The following is a 22,500-nucleotide window of genomic DNA, read 5'->3' as shown; positions in this document are numbered from 1 at the left end:
ACACGTCACACACACACACACACACACACACACACACGCACACACACACACACACACACACACACACACACACACACACACACACACACACACACACACACACACACACACACACACACACACACACACACACACACACACACACACACACACACACACACACACACACACACACGCACACACACACACGCAGCTGCTGTCCATGGTTCTGATATTTGAGCGGCCTGCTGTGAGAGAGAGCCGAGAGGGCGAGAAGACAGTCAGCCTTTTTAGCATAAATAGCGACATTTGAACAAGTAGTGTCTTGACAATTAATAAATTAATAATAATAAAATACTGTAGCAAAAAAAAATAATACAGAACAAACTTACTGAGAACATCTATTCCTTATGACTATCTCTCTCTTTTTGAGGTGCTGCTTCGTAATTGATATGTACAGTCAAATTCTATAGCCACATTTTCTTCACAGATAATAATGAGCATAATTGAGTATAATAAATATCTGTGTCCATCTCATTATCTGTGCATTCCCAAATTCATTCAAATTCAGGTTCGTGCCTAGTGTGTATCTTATTCACTGACCGAGTCTCTGTGCTTATCAGAATGCACAGATTTGATTGGTTGAGTTGCATCACACGTGAAATGATTTACAAGGCATGCAATTGGCCTGCGAGTTTCTCAGGTCGCTAAACCAGTGCCATAAAGACTAGAAAATGTGCTGCAGTTAAAATAGAAACGTAATAATTCTCAATAATTTATGGGTTATAGGTCTGGGTCCGGATAGGTCGGTGTCTGGGTCCGGACCTGGACCGCGGGCCACCTATTAGTGACCTCTGCTATGTAGTATACCTAGTTTCAAACAGATAACACAATCCTGAGATTGATTAAACTGACTGTCACAGTGGAACTAATCAAATTATTTCCTTATATCCTTGCAAGGGATTGATCTATGCTGAGAGAGACTGAAAGGGATTTGACCCCTGCTTGTTTTAAATAGACCCTGGAGGTCAAGCTCAACCAATAAACAGCTTGGCTTGATTTGAGTGACTTCATAGGTTGGACAATAAAGTGGAGTAAGAGATGAAGGCCTACTGTTCACTGCCAAGATGTCTGATTTTGAACACTGGTCATATCCACCCGCCCTGCAGTTCTATGAGACTAAAGGCTGTTGGGTGATGAAAGCAATTCTGAATCGTTATATAGAATTAAAGCTCGAGGACCAGAGATATGTCTGTTCCGTTCACAGGAGTATCTGCTTTGAAGAGTTGTGTGTTGTCAAACTCTTTTGCTCTTAAAGGAAAAATCCACCCTAAAACAGGATTTACAATGTGCTATTTGAATTACCTTGGACAGTTACGGTAAGTCAATATCTATACACTACAGTACATACAGACAACTCTCTCCCTAAGCTGGAAGTCAAAGTGTAAACTCATTATTGTGATCGTTATTTATTTTATTCGCTATTGCTGTTGTGAAGGGCCAGATTAAACCGAATATATATATTTATTTATATATATATATTTAATTGTATTTGTATATTCTCTAATATTCCTTGATATCCCTTGTATATTCATTGTACAATATGCATTGAATATCCATTCTAGCCTACTGAACATCCCATAATAGTCTCCATTCTACTATTGGTCGAGACCTTGGTGCCAGGCTGCCATACCCCCCAGACCCAGTTCAAACGTACCGCTCAACATGTACGAACAAGTCCTAGTTCCGCGTAGGAATCTGGCTACCGCACCACTAATGGGACTATTTGTTCATAGTGCGTATATATACTGCGCTACTAAAGTAGGACTTGCTTTTTCAGTCCAGTTTCTTACCCTCCAATAGAGTCACAGACGTAAAGCCTCCCCGCGACGCCACGTGTGGGAGTAAGGCCAAGTTCGCCTACCATCGGTATTGAGACATCGTGTATATTAATATTTGAATAGTCATATTTGGCACTATATCGTCGAGTTGGACGTAGTCTATTAAGCTAATAATAGTCTGTTAATATATAGTGCTTCGTGCGGTGAGAATACTACCGTAGTCAGCACCCCATCGTTTCGGGCAGAAAACTGGCTGCTTATCCAGGGTGGTTGACCCCACGTGAAGCTGCACCCGAGGAGCCCCAGAGCCGACGAGCGAGTGGACCTGTATACCGGATTATTCTACCGACGACAGCCCGCCTTCCCAGGCACGGATTATGCTTTGTATACGTTGATTATTCCATGGATAAAGACCCCCGACACTGCCGTGTGTTGGAACCCCCCCCCCCCCTGGAGAGGACGCAAGGTGAGGAGACGCTCTGCAAGACGAGGTCGCTTCACGTCTCTCCTCCGTGGACCGGAGGACGCCGGCCCACAAAGAGTCCAACTGCTTTCATCTGTGGTCCAAGGATCGCCGGCGCATTGAACGGCACTACAGTGGGTTCACCTGGGATACCCTTGGCCGGATGAGGCAGCCGGATTCTACCCCCCCCCCCCCTTCCTACTCCTGTCGGTTTACAAGCGACCGGATTAACCCCCCCCTAGTGTATCCAGTATATAATCATTAAAGTATCATTGCTTTTATTCCTTAACTATTCCAGGTCGTATATGTACCACCTGCGCCTTCAGAGATTGGACATTCTCTATTGATATACCGACGAATACTCTTGCCATAAAAGTGCATACTAATTCCCATTCATAAATGTGATTGATTTGATTAAGTGCTTGCTCTACACACCATCGCTGTGTAGAAATAAAGACCTATTTCTAATTCGTACATTTGTGTTGGATCCGTTTCATCTACGTGACAGTGTTCATCATAATATATTTATGCCGAGTACTGGGTGGCCGAATATTAAGTACAAAGGTAGTGGTAGTAAGTATCATATCTAGTAATACAGTCAGGGAATTGTACCCCTCAGTTACAATTGGTCCTTCGAGCCGGATGGTAATCAGTGTAATATTAATATAGTGTTATTAATATTGAAATGGCCTATGATGAACACTCCACGAAACGATCCTCCTAACCAACGCCCGCAGCGCGAACGACGGCTCCCTCAGTACTTAGAGGCTTACGCTGTCAGTCAACAACCTAGTCTTCTACTAACAGTAAACGCGGTAAAACTAGAAAGTAAAAGTATGTCTAACCCCAACGCCCAGACTACCCCGACCATAGAGGCCCCTACGGGTTCTAATGTAACTGACCAAGTTCACGGTGGGGACCAGTGGGAACCAGACATGACTTCACACCCCGCCAGTACTGAAGAAGTAGTCCCCGATGAGTCCCGGGAGGAATACAACGCTACCGAGAGAGAACTCGGCACGGAAGAAGACGGGGAGAGCACCGTGGAGATAGAGCTCCAAGGCTCCGCAAGGAGTACCCCGAGGGAAGGCTCCCCTATACAACCGCCTTCTCCCAGCGAGGCAGAGAGGACCCTACAGCAGGCCTTCCTCATCAGCCTGAACGCCGCTGCTGAACGCGACCGACTGCAGATCCAGCAGCGGAGCGAAGAAGAGCATATACGTCTAGAAATAAGACGCATTCAGAGGGAAGAGAATGTGGCCCGAGACCGAGCAGACAGCCAGCGAGCAGCTGCTGGTGCTCTACGGGACGCAGAGCGCGACAGACAGCAAGCGCAACTAATAGAACAGCTGATCAGACGGACAACACCCTCTCCCTCCGCCAGAGGCTCCAGGAACTCGTCTAGACACACCTCCAGGGCGGCATCCCCTAGCCGAGTAAACAACCCTGAACTTGACCAACAGACGAGGTCTATACCCCCCACAGACCACCTCCCCCCACCGGTCCAAGCGAGACCTAGCAACCGGGAAGGAGCAGCATATCCTGTGGAGAGGCTAAACCAGAGACTACAAGCACTGGATGACCTAACTGAAGACGAAGAGGAAGAGGAGGAGAACCACGCCCGACGACAGCACAGTACTCTACCGGACCAGGAGGTCCGGTACAGCCCAGGCTATACTCCCGCGGAGCTGCGCTACAGACCCCCGACTCTATACACGGGTGAGCACGACGCACGACCCGCACCGAGGAACAGCACCTGGACAAGCGGGCCATGGTACACTGCCGGTACCAGCCCATACCAAGGAGCGGGAGGAGACTCGCCTAGGAGGCCTCTCCCCCAACGCTCGCCGATGTATCCACAGTCAGCGTCATACATTGGCACGCCTATGGTACCCGACTTCACCCAAGAGAACCGGGCCCAGTATACAGAACTCCGCATGTGTCTGGAGACCATGTTGGTGGATGTATTGGATGAACGCCATAAATACGCCATCCTACTGAAGCACTTAAAGGTACCCCGCGCACATAATATAGCGCTCGCCTACGCGACTTCCACCACCCCATACACAGCAGCGCTGGTAGCATTGGACCAGAGGTATGGGCGCATATGGGATTACGTGATCCAGGAGATCCGACACATCGACCGCTTACCCCCAGCAATAGACAATCGAGCACTGGACGACCTGTCCATCAGAGTGCAGTCCCTGGTAGGGATGTTGGGAGCGCAGAGAGAGAAGGGGAGGCATGAACTTTACGCCAACTCAAATGTGGAAAGGATCTTGGAGAAGCTGCCGCCCGCTCGACAGGAGCGTTTTAGGCGACAGAGAGACCACCGAGACCCGAATGGCCCCGAACCGAACCTCCTCGATCTAGCAGACTTCCTAGCGAGAGAAGTCAGCAGCCTACGGCTAGATACATTCGGACGGAGCACCCCTGGCTCCAGAGAAGGAACCAGACGACTAAATGATGGAAGAAGATCGGTGACTGTGATGCACCAATCGGAGTCAGTACCGAGCAGCAGGAGCCACAGTACCCCCTCCAGAACGGAGAAGTGGAAGATAGTGTGCCCCTACTGTGAGAAAGAACACTGGCTAGCGCAATGTGACTCCTTCCCCAAGCTGAACGCGGAGGAAGCAAGTCAATGGATAAAGTCCAACAAGCGCTGTTTTCGCTGTGCGCGCTCACACATGGCAGCCGAATGCCGCTTAAAGAAAAGGTGCACCAAGTGCGATGGAGCCCATCTGGACATACTTCACGACAGTAACAGACGGCGCCCTTCACCCGCACCATCCAGCAGCAAAGCGAGCGTCATGTACATCGATCCCGCCAGCAGCAGTGGAGCCCGAGTACTCCTAAAAGTAGTGCGTGTGACACTAAGCTACCAGAATAAAGTCCTGGACACTTACGCCGTCCTCGATGACGGGTCCGAGAAGACCCTTCTGCTCGCCTCCGCTGCGGCCCAGCTAGGGCTGCGGGGAAGCGAAACCCAAATGACAATTCGGACAATAAGACGAGATTTGAAGACGATAAAGGGCGAGAATGTCTCATTCTCTATCGCAGCAAGCGGCCAGCCTGAGCGACGGTACCAGATTACAGACGCTTTCACCAGCCAAGAAATAGGACTGTCGCGGTACACATACCCCGTCGCCAAGCTGATGGAGAAATATGCACATCTGCGCAAGTTACCGATCCCGCTCATAGACAATGCTATGCCGACCCTGTTGATAGGCTCCGACCATGCAGACCTCATTGTCCCGATAGACCGGGTTCATACCGGACCCCGAGGCTGTCCTGCAGCAGTCGAGACCCGTTTGGGATGGACTCTCCAAGGCCCGCTCGCCAAATCTCTCAACCGAAGTACAGCCACTAGATGTCTCCACTCCCGAGTCACAGAGGGAGAAACCGCACTCCTGCAACACGTAGAGCGGTTATGGACCTTGGAACAAATGCCCTTTAAGAACGGAAGGAAAGACATTCGCTCTAAAGATGACATTTCCGCCATTCACCTCCTCGAGACAGGGACCAAGAGAGTCCCGGTCAACGGCGTGTTGAGATACGCCACGCCACTCCTGCGGCGAGAAGGAATGCCCACTTTCCACGCCAAGACAGACGCCACAGAACGGTACCTGCTGAACACGGAGCGGCGCTTAGCCAAGAACCCCGCCCAAGAGAGTGTATACCGCGCTGAGATTGAGAAGCTCATCACAGCGGGACACGTCACAAAGATGGACATTAAAGAGGCTGACCAGACCACTGAATCGTGGTACGTGCCTCACCACAAGGTCCATCACAACGGTAAAGACCGCATAGTATTTAACTGCAGCTACCAGATCGGATCCCAAAATCTGAATAAAGAGTTACTGCCCGGTCCCACACTCGGCCCCTCCCTACTCGGCGTTCTACTCCGCTTCCGCCAGGAAAAGGTGGCCATCAGCGGGGACATTAAAGGAATGTTCCTGCAGGTGAGATTAGTAGAGGAGGACAAGCCCCTGTTACGGTTCCTATGGAGAGAGAAGCCAGGAGATGAGCACCCAGCCATCTACCAATGGGAAGTCCTCCCCTTCGGAACGACGTGCAGCCCCTGCTGTGCTACATTTGCACTACAGAAACATGTAGCAGAGGACCCAGCAGCGGACGAAGAGGTCCGACACAGCGTAAAGGACAGCTTCTACGTAGACAACTGTCTACAAAGCCTTTCAACCCAGGAAGACGCCGAGGCTCTCCTGATTAAACTCCGCGCCTCATTGATCAAAGGCGGCTTTGATCTCAGGCAGTGGGCCAGCAGCGATCCGCAAGTACTGCGCAGCCTCTCCTCCGAGGACAAGGCAGCCAGCAGCGAGACCTGGATGGCTACAATCCCGGGAGAAGCCCAGGAGATGACCCTGGGATTGGTGTGGCGATTCAAAACAGATTCGCTTCACTACAGACACAAGCCACTGACTACGGAGCAGGGAAGGCCGGCGGCGGCGCCGACCACCAGACGGAGTGTGTACACAACACTCGCCCGACAATATGACCCGCTAGGATGTATTCTACCGTACACCACCAGGGCAAAAATGATTGTACGAGCATTGTGGGACAAGGACCAGGGCTGGGACGACCCCATCCCCGCACACACCTTGCATCCACCTGGAGAGAGTGGGAGATGGAGCTCCACTCACTCCCAGGCGTTAATATGCGCCGAAGCTACTTCCCACCCACGGTGAGGCCAGAGACATGTAAAACGGACTTACACGTCTTCAGTGACGCCTCAGAGGTCGCATACGGATCAGTAGCCTACTTGCGGGCCCAAGAAAAGGGGGGAGAGATCTACACAGCATTTGTCCTCGCCCGCTCGAGAATAGCCCCACGCAAGCAACAATCTATCCCACGTCTAGAGCTCTGCGCAGCCCTAGCCGGAGCGCACCTAGCCATGCTCATCCAACGTGAGCTCACCATACCGGTGTCTAGAACAATCCTGTGGTCAGATTCCACGACAGTACTCGCCTGGATCAAATCGGACTCATGCAAGTACAAAGTCTTCGTGGGAGTCAGAGTCACCGAGCTTCAAGACTTAACCGAAGAGTTAACCGGAGAAACAGAGTGGCGCTACGTTGATACAAAACAGAACCCAGCTGACGTCATCACCCGGGGGATCCCCCTGGATGACCTCACCCGTCACAATGCTTACAGTGACGGCCCCGCATTCCTAAAGCTCCCGGAAGGAGAGTGGCCCACGCCTATCCCGAGGGAAGCCAGTCAGGAGGAGGCTGAGAATAAGAAGCCTGTGTTCTGTGGATTGAGCACTGTTATCTCCGCAGACCCCAACACACTCCTGATGGGGCGGCTAGATCCTGCATTACCCCAGACAATGTACCGGCCTGAAGAAGCGAACGGCCGACGAATGTGGAGGTACAGCCAAGTATTAGCCGACAAGTTTTGGAGCAGTTTCCTACTGCACTACCTACCGTCTCTACAGACCCGCCAGAAGTGGGTAAAGGAGAGAGACAATTTGACAGAAGGAACAGTCGTCATGATTATTGATCAATCACTGCCCAGAGCTATGTGGCCGGCCGGCCGCGTAAGCAAAGTGATCACCGGTGCCGACGGCAAGGTCCGAGCAGCTGAAGTGCTCGTCCAGGGTCGCACTTACACCCGTCCCGTGGCGAGGCTCATAGAACTGCCCCGACTCCCAGACACAATCGATGATGACCATGACCCTATAACCCTATGACTTTGTGAAGTTGACTGACCCCTACAGCAAACCCTTATGTGTAAATAGACAACGCGATTAATCTGTCTCTGTTTAACTGATTAGGTCTGGGACCAATCAGGGGGTGGCTGTTGTGAAGGGCCAGATTAAACCGAATATATATATTTATTTATATATATATATTTAATTGTATTTGTATATTCTCTAATATTCCTTGATATCCCTTGTATATTCCTTGTACAATATGCATTGAATATCCATTCTAGCCTACTGAACATCCCATAATAGTCTCCATTCTACTATTGGTCGAGACCTTGGTGCCAGGCTGCCATACCCCCCAGACCCAGTTCAAACGTACCGCTCAACATGTACGAACAAGTCCTAGTTCCGCGTAGGAATCTGGCTACCGCACCACTAATGGGACTATTTGTTCATAGTGCGTATATATACTGCGCTACTAAAGTAGGACTTGCTTTTTCAGTCCAGTTTCTTACCCTCCAATAGAGTCACAGACGTAAAGCCTCCCCGCGACGCCACGTGTGGGAGTAAGGCCAAGTTCGCCTACCATCGGTATTGAGACATTGTGTATATTAATATTTGAATAGTCATATTTGGGACTATATCGTCGAGTTGGACGTAGTCTATTAAGCTAATAATAGTCTGTTAATATATAGTGCTTCGTGCGGTGAGAATACTACCGTAGTCAGCACCCCATCGTTTCGGGCAGAAAACTGGCTGCTTATCCAGGGTGGTTGACCCCACGTGAAGCTGCACCCGAGGAGCCCCAGAGCCGACGAGCGAGTGGACCTGTATACCGGATTATTCTACCGACGACAGCCCGCCTTCCCAGGCACGGATTATGCTTTGTATACGTTGATTATTCCATGGATAAAGACCCCCGACACTGCCGTGTGTTGGAACCCCCCCCCCCCCCCCCTGGAGAGGACGCAAGGTGAGGAGACGCTCTGCAAGACGAGGTCGCTTCACGTCTCTCCTCCGTGGACCGGAGGACGCCGGCCCACAAAGAGTCCATCTGCTTTCATCTGTGGTCCAAGGATCGCCGGCGCATTGAACGGCACTACAGTGGGTTCACCTGGGATACCCTTGGCCGGATGAGGCAGCCGGATTCTACCCCCCCCCCCCTTCCTACTCCTGTCGGCTTACAAGCGACCGGATTAACCCCCCCCTAGTGTATCCAGTATATAATCATTAAAGTATCATTGCTTTTATTCCTTAACTATTCCAGGTCGTATATGTACCACCTGCGCCTTCAGAGATTGGACATTCTCTATTGATATACCGACGAATACTCTTGCCATAAAAGTGCATACTAATTCCCATTCATAAATGTGATTGATTTGATTAAGTGCTTGCTCTACACACCATCGCTGTGTAGAAATAAAGACCTATTTCTAATTCGTACATTTGTGTTGGATCCGTTTCATCTACGTGACAGTGTTCATCATAATATATTTATGCCGAGTACTGGGTGGCCGAATATTAAGTACAAAGGTAGTGGTAGTAAGTATCATATCTAGTAATACAGTCAGGGAATTGTACCCCTCAGTTACAATTGCCATTCATCATTCATCAACCAAGGCTCTGGGAAACTCTGACACTGTCTGCGATTGCAACGACCCGATACCGCCACCTGGTGGATTTCGGCCGATGTTGCATTTACTTTTCTACAGGAAGTATGACTCTGTGCATCGGTGAATGTCATCCCGGTGCAGTTTTCTTGTAACGTGCATCCAGATGAACAGTCGAGTGCATTGAATGGCCTTTGAGACGCAAGAATCATTATGCTTTTGGAGTTTATGGTGTCGGTCAAATGAACATACGATCTAGCAGATGGCAATCAAATAATTGGAATATTTTTCCTCCAGTATCATCGGCCAGAGGTAAGAGTAATCTAACGTTAATCAAATGCTTTTGACAGATCTACAAATAGGGCAGCCGTTTTCTTTTGTCTAGGGTGGATATGATATCATTCACAACTAAAGTAGTGGCTCAGATCGTTAATTCCGTGATTTTTGCTTCAGTTTGGAGATAATTATTTAGGTCTCTTCTATCTCCACCTTTATGTAATGGGATTCATGAGCCATTTTACAGGTACTAGGAACTACAGTATGCCTGTTGGCAAAGAAAGATATACTGTATGTGTTATTTGCTCTACAATTAATGGAGCAGCTAGCCTGGGAGGACACATGTTCAGTAGTGGATCACTTTAAAAAATAATACCATTTAAAAATAAATACCTGTGTTGGTCCTATAATGCAAAAGCAAAAAAATAAAACACCAAAAGCACATCTAAAACGTATTCCCATTCCCTCGGAGTTATTATCAAGCCAAAATAAAAAAAGATAAAAAGGACCATTATCTGGGCCTGTCGTATATATATATCAACTGGATCACTAAAGTAGTATTCTTCAAAGCACAGGGGCCACTGCGCTTGATGCATGACAATAAAGCCTTTCAAAAAACATATAGATTCCTTTGAGGGAGTGAGCGGCGGGGGGGGAAGAGAACTTGAAAGTGTTTCCTGTGACAGACCAAGTATAATTCTCTGAATCCACAAAGGCAATAATGATCCCTTTGGGGAGGGAATGGGGGAGGAAAAGCCGGAAAAATATCCCTGGAGTTTTCTATCCCAGGTAAACTGGAGTAAATCAAAAGAACTGATCACTCTCCCCAAACATTTGACCCTTCTGATGTTGCCTCTCATCGCCCACTCCTGTCCCCATGGGACTTTTAGTATAGTTTACCGCGAGCGATGAGGCCGCCATGGCGATCGTTAGTGCAAGCGATTCCCATCTTGGAGGCTAATTATCCACTTTCGTCTATTTTTAAAGCACGGGAAGACACGTTCCCCCCCCCCCCCCCCCCTTCAAAAGGAAAATGTGCGCTAATGACTAAAACTCGACTATATCCGTGGAGTGAGGTGTCAGTTGAGTTCTCATTAACTTGTTTGTATCGAATGGGCCTAATACAATTTCAGATAATGAAAAGTGTCTTTGGTGCCATTGTATTTTTGTGAAGTACGTACATCAGCGTTTGGACTCGGAGGTTGAAAAAAATCTCGCTGCAGAACTCGAGCTCCGAGCCCTCTGACACGCCACCCGTGTCATATGGTTACATGTCATAATGGTTACGTATTAATAGTCTCTCCTGTCGCAGGATCCATTATACATCAGACCTACATGCTGAGTGCTATTTCCTTGCCTCATCTCGCTTTGAAGAGCCTTTGCAGGGTTTGTGCTACTGTTCTGCACTCAGACCTTTACTTTGATCAAAGACCAGACACTGTGTTAGAGAGAGAGAGAGAGAGAGAGAGAGAGAGAGAGAGAGAGAGAGAGAGAGAGAGAGAGAGAGATAGAGAGAGAGACATAGAGAGAGAGAGAGAGAGAGAGAGAGAGAGAGAGAGAGAGAGAGAGAGAGAGAGAGAGAGAGAGAGAGAGAGAGAGAGAGAGAGAGAGAGAGAGAGAGAGAGAATAGGGCGATACCACGACCCAGGTAATAAGAGCGGACCGTGCGAACCACCGGAAATCACATGGGAAGTTCCACCAGAGCATAATTGTGAGCAAATTCCTCCGTAACCCGAGTCCAACCCCCGTTCAAAAGAAGATTTAAAATAAATGAATTTATATTTGATTCTCCGGGATGGTGGAAATCATTCTCCCCGAGTCGTCGTCCCCCAAAGACGATCTCTTGATGCATGAGCGGAAATGTTCTCCTCGTTTCATGAATGCAGTAGTAGCCCAAATGGAGTATTGACCCAGTCGCCGACCTCCCAGCAACCCCTGTTCTATAGTGGAGCCGGTGTCGTCGGGCTGTGTGTGAGTGTGTGTGTGTGTGTGTGTGTGTGTGTGTGTGTGTGTGTGTGTGTGTCTGAGTGTGTGAGTATGTGTGTGTGTGAGTGTGTGAGTGTGTGCGAGTGTGCGTGTGTGTGCGTGTGTGTGTGTGTGTGTGTGTGTGTGTGTGTGTGTGTGTGTGTGTGTGTGTGTGTGTGTGTGTGTGTGTGTGTGTGTGTGTGTGTGTGTGTGTGCGTGCGTGTGGGTGGGTGGGTGGGCGTGCTGGGTGTGTTTACCTTGCAGATGAAGCTTGCTCTCGGGGCTCTGTAGGAGGACAGAGCTAACCGAGTCCAGATTATCGTAGCTGCTGCATCCCAGCGGCCCCGTCCGTGTCTCCGTTACCTGGAAGAGAATTAAAGTGAAGAATGAAAAGAGACCATTGGGTTGTTTGTGCGTTCACCGGGTTTATACCTAGAGAGATGGGGGGGGGGGGCAGACGAGGAGGAGGAGAAGGAGACGTCACTGAAGGAGAGAAGAGTTCCAACCGGTCTTCCGTGGATCGAAGCCGCCACACTCGCTACGCCACTATAGGGATTTTAATTGCTCTTAAGAAGGTCCTCATTACTGAAGGGCCACTGACCTCGGACCGACCAAGCGTGAACAACTATTAGCCGCTGATAAGATGGTAAAATGATACACCACGTAGCGCCTTGACTTGAGGAGCGTTTAACGGTTATTACGGGGTGTCCCTCCGTGCGATCGGACCTCATCTTTCACGCCCTGTGCGGCAGGTGTTCGGCACCACAAGGAGAAAAGGCACACGGCCGCTTGCTTTTTCAATGTCAGACTAGTATTATGAAGACGGAACAAAGAAAAAGAATATCCTACCCTACAATCTTACCAGTCATCACGAGACAAAGACGTGGGGTGTAATTGAGTAAAAGCCTCTTCAGACAGGCTTAGGAGAGCCTCTCTAAACAGCTCTTTTTACAAGTCGCCTCCACTATAAAGCCACCGGTGGCGCACGCCGATCTCTGAGGCGCGATTTCTTTTAAGGGACCTTTAAAGGCTTTATTTCCCTTCTTTAAAAGAGGTGAAACGTTAATGGACTTTCCTCTTCAAAAAGGCCCCTATCCTCCTCTCTCCCTCTCCCTCTCTCTCTCTTCTCTCTCTCTCTCTCTCTCTCTCTCTCTATCTCTCTCTCTCTCTCTCTCTCTCTCTCTCTCTCTCTCTCTGTCTCTCTGCAGAAACTATAAAAGTTGCTGCACTGGTTTCTTTTCTTGCCAGCCTCCAGACTCCAATCGAAAAGGGATAATTAGGGCCATTCAAGAGTGAGAAGGGCTCCTCTTAAATTTAACACCCCAGCAATTAAGACTTAAAAAGAAAAAGTGCGCTCTTGAGAAGAAAAGAGAAAGGGTGACATTCCCCCCTCTTTTCCGTTGGCTCGTGCTCATTAGGATGTGGTTGGGGCGGCGCTCTGTGGCGCTCCATGGCGCTCTCTCACTCCATTCCAAGAAGGCAGGAGATGCTGCTCAAGGAGATTAAAGGAGGGAAAAAAGGAAGAATCTTGGCAAAAAGAGCCACATGTGTTTCCTCCCGGGGTTCTTCTGGACGGCTCTCAGAAAACGAACTTGAAGTATTAAGGAAGAAGAAGAAGTGGGGGTTGGGTTACATTGGCTGAATGCACAAAGGAAATCCACATGCGAGGACTCTGTGTGTTGGGGGGGGGGGGGGGGGGGCTCTTTGCTAAAGATGAAGAACGTCCATAAGCACCCCGGCGGTCGCAAGCCAAAACGAAAGTCTTGAAAGAAATGCACAATGATGGATAGACATGATTTACCGAGCTGTCGCCAAGATGTCCGCCACCCTGTGTCCTAAGGAGCCTGCCCTTTCTACCATTATGCTGTGTGTGCGACACCATTTTCCTGTCTTTAATGCTGATGCCGCGGCCAGATGGCGCACTGACAAACAGGAAATTAGACAGATGTATATGTAACCCTTGGCGTCAGGCTGTTGATGTGGAAAACACAAGCCTGAGCAGGGAGAGAGACTGGAGAGAGACTGGAGAGAGACTGGAGAGAGACTGGAGAGAGACTGGAGAGAGACTGTACGCGGGAGAGAGACTGGAGAGAGACTGGAGAGAGACTGTACGAGGGAGATACTGGAGAGAGACTGTATGAGGGAGAGAGACTGTATGAGAGAGAGAGACTGGAGGGAGACTGCATGAGGGAGAGAGACTGTATGAGAGAGAGAGACTGGAGGGAGACTGCATGAGGGAGAGAGACTGTATGAGAGAGAGAGACTGGAGGGAGACTGCATGAGGGAGAGAGACTGTATGAGAGAGATAGACTGGAGGGAGACTGCATGAGGGAGAGAGACTGTATGAGAGAGAGAGAGACTGGAGGGAGACTGCATGAGGGAGAGAGACTGTATGAGAGAGAGAGACTGGAGAGAGACTGTATGAGGGAGAGAGACTGGAGAGAGACTGTACGAGGGAGATACTGGAGAGAGACTGTATGATGGAGAGAGACTGTATGATGGAGAGAGACTGTATGATGGAGAGAGACTGTATGATGGAGATAGACTGGAGAGAGACTGTATGAGGGAGAGACTGGAGAGAGACTGTACCAGGGAGAGATACTGGAGAGAGACTGTACCAGGGAGAGAGACTGGAGAGAGACTGTATGATGGAGAGAGACTGGAGAGAGACTGTATGATGGAGAGAGACTGGAGAGAGACTGTATGATGGAGATAGACTGGAGAGAGACTGTATGAGGGAGAGACTGGAGAGAGACTGTACCAGGGAGAGATACTGGAGAGAGACTGTACGAGGGAGAGAGACTGGAGAGAGACTGTACGAGGGAGAGAGACTGGAGAGAGACTGTACCAGGGAGAGATACTGGAGAGAGACTGTACGAGGGAGAGAGACTGGAGAGAGACTGTACGAGGGAGAGAGACTGGAGAGACTGTACGAGGGAGAGAGACTGGAGAGAGACTGTACGAGGGAGAGCGACTGGAGAGAGACTGTACGAGGGAGAGCGACTGGAGAGAGACTGTACGAGGGAGAGAGACTGGAGAGAGACTGTACGAGGGAGAGAGACTGGAGAGAGACTGTGTGAGGGAGAGAGACTGGAGAGAGACTGTGTGAGGGAGAGAGACTGGAGAGATACTGTACGAGGGAGAGAGACTGGAGAGAGACTGTATGAGGGAGAGAGACTGGAGAGAGACTGTATGAGGGAGAGAGACTGGAGAGAGACTGTACGAGGGAGAGAGACTTGAGAGAGACTGTATGGGGGAGAGATACTGGAGAGAGACTGTACGAGGGAGAGAGACTTGAGAGAGACTGTATGAGGGAGAAAGACTGCATGAGGGAGCTGTTAAAAGCGACAGGGTGTTCAACGGCGTGTTGTTTTGTGGAAGTTGTGCTAGTTTATATAACGTATATACGACGACGGCGCTGCGCTTTGATGTGATATGATCAAAGCGTCCCAAATATGATTCAATTATGTGTGATGTAAAATCTGTGCAACGCCATCACACTTGATCGGTTGATCCATGTCTGTACAGCATATACAGAATCCCACGGTGACGACAGACTCTGGGTGCACCGACCGCTCTCTGTCACCGCTATACTGATACCGGTTCTGAACACTGAACCGATACCGATCCGATCCATCAGTTTTACTGAACAGTATGAACGAATGGATTAATAAATTGTGTATTTCCCCAGTGTATCACATATAAACCAGAAATAACAATGTAAAAAAAAAAGACAAAGATAATTTAAAATAAAATAAAACAAAACAGTCTTTTGTCTGAAAAGGAATAGGAATAAATAATTCTCAAAGACACTCTGATGTCACGAGACCGCTGCCATCTTGGTATAGGGGGACCATACGGATTTCTAGTATCAAATGCATGTGTTGAGGTCCGTTTTTATTACATGTTTTATCACATTCTTGTTCATTTCATAACATTTTCATACGATTTGTTTTGAAAATATTTAGGCCAACATGGCATTTCACTATTTCGAAAGCCTTTCTGGTGATTCTAAGGCGAGATATGATTCAAAGAAGCTCCCCCTGATTGACTTGACATAATGTCCATACAAAACACATACAGACATGGCCAACTCTCGAATACCCAAATTGAAGCTGCTATGTTACGTTTTGTACTAATAACAAAACAAACACAGAAATCCAAATCGCAAGTTTTATACCATCACGGAGTTAAAAGTGGCTGGCGGCTAACGTTCGGCTAACTAGCTCTGGTGTTGTGGTCGTGGTAGCTACATGCTAAGCTAACGTTAATCACATCATATCGAACCGATAGGAGTTCATCTTATCTAATCTTACGTGGTGGTACCACGTGTGCCACTACCCGATCAAACATCCACGTAAGATTAGATAAGATAAGCTCCTATCGGTTCGATATGATGTGATTAACGTTAGCTTAGCATGTAGCTACCACAACCACAACAGCAGAGTGAGTTAGCCGAAAGTTAGCCACAGCCACTTTTCCCTCTGTGATGGTATAAAACTTGCGATTTGGATTTCTGTTTTTGTCATTAGTACAACGCGTAACACAGCAGCTCTTTGGCATTGTGAAGGACTGAAGAAAATTCCGCTTGATTGTCTTTAATTTGCCGCTTTAACAATCCGTTTCTGCACTAAATTAACCGTACACAATGTACCAGGCGGGGCAGTTTCCCCCCACGCTGCAGTTGCGTAGCAACAACAGGCAGGAAGTTGACTTCGATAATGTGCTTATCAGGTCCTCCTACCCCTTTTTGCAATATACTGTACCCTTAAATTGTTTAAATTTTCTTCCAGCAGAATCATCTGCAAACAAAATCACTTCAATCAAGTTAAATGTAAAATGTAATAATTACCATTAATACATAATAGTTATTTTACAATCAATTTACTGTCCATCCAGTATATTTAGAAAGCAAAGGGTATATGCTGACTAAGTCAGATCAAAAACTGCAACAAAAGAAATTGAGTAAATAGTAGAGGACTTTTGAAATGACAGTATGGGGTCATTGGACAAAAATAATTGAAGAGATAAAATCTGTGTTTCTCCATTAGAGAGATCTAACACGCTTCTCTGCATCAAACGTGTAACAAATCAAGTCACTTTGACTTGATTTCTTGACTTGTTCCACACATTTATCTGTATCCAATATTAATATTGTGGGCATAGGGCAACACCCTATTTTAGCCTGGTACCGGGTATCACTGCAACACTGCCTACAACATACTTTGTCTGTCAATAAATGTATGTTGTATTTCATTTTAGTCCATTCTGACTGATAGCGCCCCCTGGTGTCCACAACTCTAAACTGTAGTGTCTCCTACGGCACTGCCAAGAACAAGGACTTTGAAACACTCTCCACAGCCTTGTTTAAAGTGCATGTGCAGATTGATTACGCTGCTAGCCGTGCCTATCACACCCTGCCATCTTGATGGCTGCTGACGGGGCTTTTTCTCTCCCCTGTTGTGTGTGTGTGTGTGTGTGTGTGTGTGTGTGTGTGTGTGTGTGTGTGTGTGTGTGTGTGTGTGTGTGTGTGTGTGTGTGTGTGCGTGCGTGCGTCTCGTGCTTATCACTGGATAGATTACTTCCTTCAGAAAGGTCTCGTTGCATGGTGACCCAGCAAAGTGAATATCTGTCCTTTGTCGCCTCCGGACATCACCCCCTCCCCACCCCCCGAGGTGACAGAGCAGCAGCAGACACATGTCCACAGAAACAGGCACACGGACACCCACAAGGGCCACATGTGCACTGTGCCCTGGCTGAAGTGCACGTGTACCCTGGCTGTGCGTGCATCACTGGCGTAAATATTCACGGTGCAAGCGGTGAAATGCACCCGGGCCCAGAGTCTGTCATGGGCCCATGTAAGAGAACAATTATTTGCCACGTGCTTTACTATTAGAGGTGGGGCCCCTCTCCCACATTGACCGTTTCAGTGGGCAATCTCACATATTGACCACTTCACACAGTCTTCAAAGTATACTGTAACAGTTCGACTAATTGTAACAGCTATTGGTATACCGTCTTCCCACCTTGTGTATACCACTCAAGTCATACTGTTATGTATTTGTATTTGTTATGTATTTGTATTTCTCCTTATTCACATGTTCCAAAACTGCATGTATTATTAAAGAAAAATTAAATGTCTAGCCACCCATTTGATTTGGTTGCTTTTTTCCTTAAACGTTAAGAAGAAGAAGAAGAAGAAGAAGAAGAAGAAGAAGAAGAAGAAGAAGAAGAAGAAGAAGAAGAAGAAGAAGAAGAAGAAGAAGAAGAAGAAGAAGAAGAAGAAGAAGAAGAAGGCTTGCTGGGAAATATGCTAATTTGTCCAATTGCATTGTGGATGGTGGAGTTTGCAGCATAATGTTTAGCAAGCCCAAACAGAAGAGCATCGCTCAAAAGAGGAAGGACAGAAGAGAACAGGATGAGTGTTGATGATGAATGGTAATTCTATAAATGCAAGTGAGTGTCAGTGATCAGGTGCCATCAACCATTCATTCATGTATAGGCCTGTAATCAATTGCTGTGCTTTTCTTGATGGATATTTGTTCTACTGTATGCTTGTTATTATCAATATACTGTGTACATTTAGGCTGTGTTTGACTGGTGGTTTGAGTCCAGGCTCTTAGATCAGGGTTTATAAATGTGGCCCTTCCACTGTCCAAGGTGCTGATCACAGGCTGGTTGTTTGCAGCAGTTGCAAGTCTCTCTCGCGGTGACATTGCAATGGTTTGGAGTGTTTGTGTGTGTCCGTGCACACGGGTGTGCGCTTGTGTTTTGGACAAGCGGATGTTTGTGTGTGTGTGTGTGTGTGTGTGTGTGTGGGGGGGGGGGGGGGGGGGGGGGTGCATTTGTACCCTAGCTGCGTGTGCATGCATAAGCATTCCGTCACAGTGGATTCATCAGCGCTTATTTTCTCAGAATTATGAACCCTACGAGTGGGGAGACATACCCAGCTGCAAAGATTAGCGGTTGACCCCTAGTAATCTGAATGACCCTTAGCGGAGTTATGTAGCACGTCATCATGCATACAGAACACTTCATTTTCTTGTCAGCGTAAACTCTCTCTCTCTCTCTCTCTCTCTCTCTCTCTCTCTGGATCGTGCATGGTGTATGACTGCTGCGTGTCGGATTATGAAAATGCAACAGAACGTAATAAAAATACAAGGAGCAATCAAAGCACTGAAATGGGCCACGGGGACTTGGATTAGTAAGCAGAACACAACATTAAGGATCCCAATGGCACTGTATCACCAACCAAACCAAGCAGGCAAGCGCACGCAGCCGGGAAGCACGCTTCTGGAATATTATACCCCTCCTCCTCTCATCAGCTGTCAAAGCGAAAACATAATGACGGGACAGACACTGGAGATGATACCGCGATGTACCGTAGAGTCCCCAAAGTTCCCTTGGTTTCCTGTGTCGTTAGAACAGCAAACGACCGTATTCCCACAGTGCCTCGAGGAAACGCAACAGCACCTGACGACGGAGCGCTACGAGCATGAATTCCCTCCTTCTTCTAAACTAAACTCTGCCTTACCAACCTCATCCTGGGGACAAGCTCCTAATGTGACCCCCAGTGTATGTGATGTGGAATGTGGAACACCCTACCCACAGCCGTAAAATTATGTGAAACCTTCAAAACCGCCCTCAAAGAGCACCTACGGGAGGCGGCAATTCGAAACTGTCCCCCGTAAATGTCCAAACCCCCCTACACCCCTACACCCACCCAACCCCCTCCTAATGTACAGTTTCTTCCCCCTCGAATGTATATAGTTTATGTTAGGATCTCTGTTAAACAGTACTGTATATTTATATATCTTGTATGTCATAAATGTAACAGTACTGTATATCTGTATGTCATAAATGTCATGATATATATCGGTATACCTGTATGTTGCGTATGTCATGCCATTATGAATTGAAAATGAGGGACCCTGATGTAAACAAGACGGAAGTCTTTCTCTGGTCTGCATCCCCTTAACAATTGTGTGTATTGAGCCGTACTGTATTGTACCCATTCTGCAATATGTTAATAACATTTTCAATCAATCAATCAATCAATCAATCAATCAATCAATCAATCAATCAATCAATCAATCAATCAATCAATCAATCAGTGTGTGTGTGTGCGTGTGTGTGTGTGTTGTGATGTGTGTGGGAACACAATGTACATTACATTGTTTCTGTCGCGTTGTATTAACATGGATCCCATAAGTGATGCCTGCTCATTTCTGTCAATTATGTGCATAATCAATGTTATGCACATGTTCCGGGTCGTTGGAAAACTTGTATGTTATGTAACCTAATGGGAGAATGACAATGTTGTACCTCGTATCCATTTTGTTAATGGTATTACGATAATGTCCAATTAAATGGTTCAACTTAATATGCAATTGTCACACTTAATGGGCTTTTGTGAACTACAGTATATGCAGCTACCACTGTGTGATTATGTCCATATTCTGACGTATCAATATAATGGATAGAGTGGAATTTACTAATAATTTTGATTTCATGCATTTAGGGATATGTACTGTAGAAAATCAGGAAGGTACCCACAGAAAAATTGTGGTTCTTTGTCAAAAAATGCTTAAGTGGTTAAAAAGTCTTAAAATGTCTTACATTCACTTTGACTAATTAAATAGCATGAAATAGTCTATAAGCAGGGTCCACAATTAACGCTAAGTGCCAAATGCCTGTGAAATTTACATTTGGCTACATTTGGAGTTACATTTAAATGCCTCGTTATCATTATCATGTTACAGTCTTTGATTTTTGCTATCCGTGTTCTGAAACGTTGTCCTTCATGACCACCGTTCACTCTCACGTGATTGGCTGTTGTGTCTTTATCTGTATATGGACGGTATGGAGCTAGGTAGTTAGTTAACCTACTGTACAAACATCCTACTAATCTCCTGTATTTCAGAGCAAGTCTCATTCGTGATAGTTAATGAATGTCATTGTCATTCCCAGTGTCAGAAATATTGTGTCTGTTACTATGCTTGAGTACATTGTAATATCAAGGAGAATATCAATTAAATTTAAATAATTTTTTATTATTATTCTTTGACAGTGAATAACACCATGCTAACATTGACCAGACGCCACTGAGCTCATTCAGCACCTTCTTGAGATCAAGGGTATACAAAAAATCGAAGCAAATGAATAAAGCGCAGATTATTTACAGGGTTTTTTGATACAGTACATCATTTTGCCATCCGGACACATGCTATTTGAAATATGAATATAGAATATCAGGCCTATAAATTACCTTATTTTGGCCAAGTCATACATCAATGGATTGGGCCAAATCTCCTCTTTAAATCTGGATTTAGTACCACCAAGCGCCCGTAACAGGGCAGCAAAGACTGTGAATGAAATCTACTGTAAGTACAGTTACTTTTTTATAATGTAAATAGCTCCGCCATTTTTCATAGATTTCATACATTCGCAAATAATATTTTCAGCAGCTTTCACAGAGGCTGGTGTGAGCTGGGTAGTGTAGTTTTATGAAATTTCGATGTCCATTGAAAGCCCTGGATCTCCTCTGCCTTAGGACTACAACGCTTTCATGACCCGTGTTTTCCTCACGTCCAATTCATTCGGGTTCCGCCGGGATGCACCGAGATATATATGAACTCATATTTCGCTAATAACACTTAAAATCACTGGTAAACAAACGTAGTGCTGAAAATATACACTTTGACTGCTGTTTCGATAGGGTTAGGGTATTTACCCTTGGCTACATTTGAAAAGAATACGCAACATTAATTAATACGGACTGTATTGATCTATTAATAACGTGAAATAAATATCGGCTCAATACCAGGCCCGTCGGGCTTAAGGGGTTAAAAGCCATGTATAAACTATGAAACAGAGAACCACCATGATAATACAGCTGGGGTCTAAATGACTGTTGGCATAGAAATTGGCATTCTAGCTTGATATAGTCCCAACATGGCCCTGCTCCTAGCCCCCCATCAGCCCTCCTGCTCCTAGCCTCCAGCCCAGTCCCCCTGCTGCGGTCCAGGACCCAACCTCTACCGCAACCACCCCCTTATAACAGCAGGGAGGATCACCCCCGACATGGTACAACTCCTGGCCAAGATAGAGTTCACATGACAAACTGGCAAGGTCAGCAGGAACATCACCAAGGCCATCTGCTCACAGCCAAGGAGATGACAGAGTTCATTGAAGAGGCAGAGGACCGTGCTTCTGGAGCTGAGGCGGGAGCTCTGGCCAGGGCAGACGGAGAGCAGCAGCGGGTCCAAGATGGAAGGAAACGGGGCCCCAGCAGCCTGGACAGGGATTACGGCAAGGTCCAGGACGACTACCAAGATCACTGCCTCCTCCCGTACCCCGCGTGGCGGCTCTCTCCCCAGCTGCAGAAGACGAGTGTCCCCAGAGGCCACTCCCACCACCAGCGCCAGTCATACCATCGCCCCCATGACCGCCCCAGCACCACCGCTTGTCAGAATGAAAGCTAACTGCATTAGATCTGCACTTCAGACCCAAATAGTTGCTTAGATTCCCAATGGCTGACCATGTCTGCCTGTCTCTCTGCCTGAGATACCCTGCCTGTCTCTCTGCCTGATACCCTGCCTGTCTCTCTGCCTGATACCCTGCCTGTCTCTCTGCCTGATACCCTGCCTGTCTCTCTGCCTGATACCCTGCCTGTCTCTCTGCCTGATACCCTGC

At 47.4% G+C, this 22,500-nt stretch overlaps 1 protein-coding gene across 1 annotated transcript in view; it reads right to left on the bottom strand.

Moving 5' to 3' along the window:
• brinp1 (bone morphogenetic protein/retinoic acid inducible neural-specific 1) overlaps positions 1-22,500 on the bottom strand; it is a gene marked incomplete at its 3' end in the record, with an annotated part of 247,393 nt that overhangs the window by 56,001 nt on the left and 168,892 nt on the right. The window contains 1 exon segment of the mRNA XM_084324024.1: positions 12,063-12,168. Within this exon segment, the coding sequence (XP_084180150.1) occupies positions 12,063-12,168 (106 nt within the window).

Source organism: Notolepis coatsorum, assembly GCF_963971535.1.
Source record: "Notolepis coatsorum genome assembly, chromosome: 11".
Classification (NCBI taxonomy): domain Eukaryota; kingdom Metazoa; phylum Chordata; class Actinopteri; order Aulopiformes; family Paralepididae; genus Notolepis; species Notolepis coatsorum.
The sequence above is the reverse complement of the archived record's forward strand: the minus strand, read 5'-3'. Positions and strand labels throughout refer to the sequence as shown.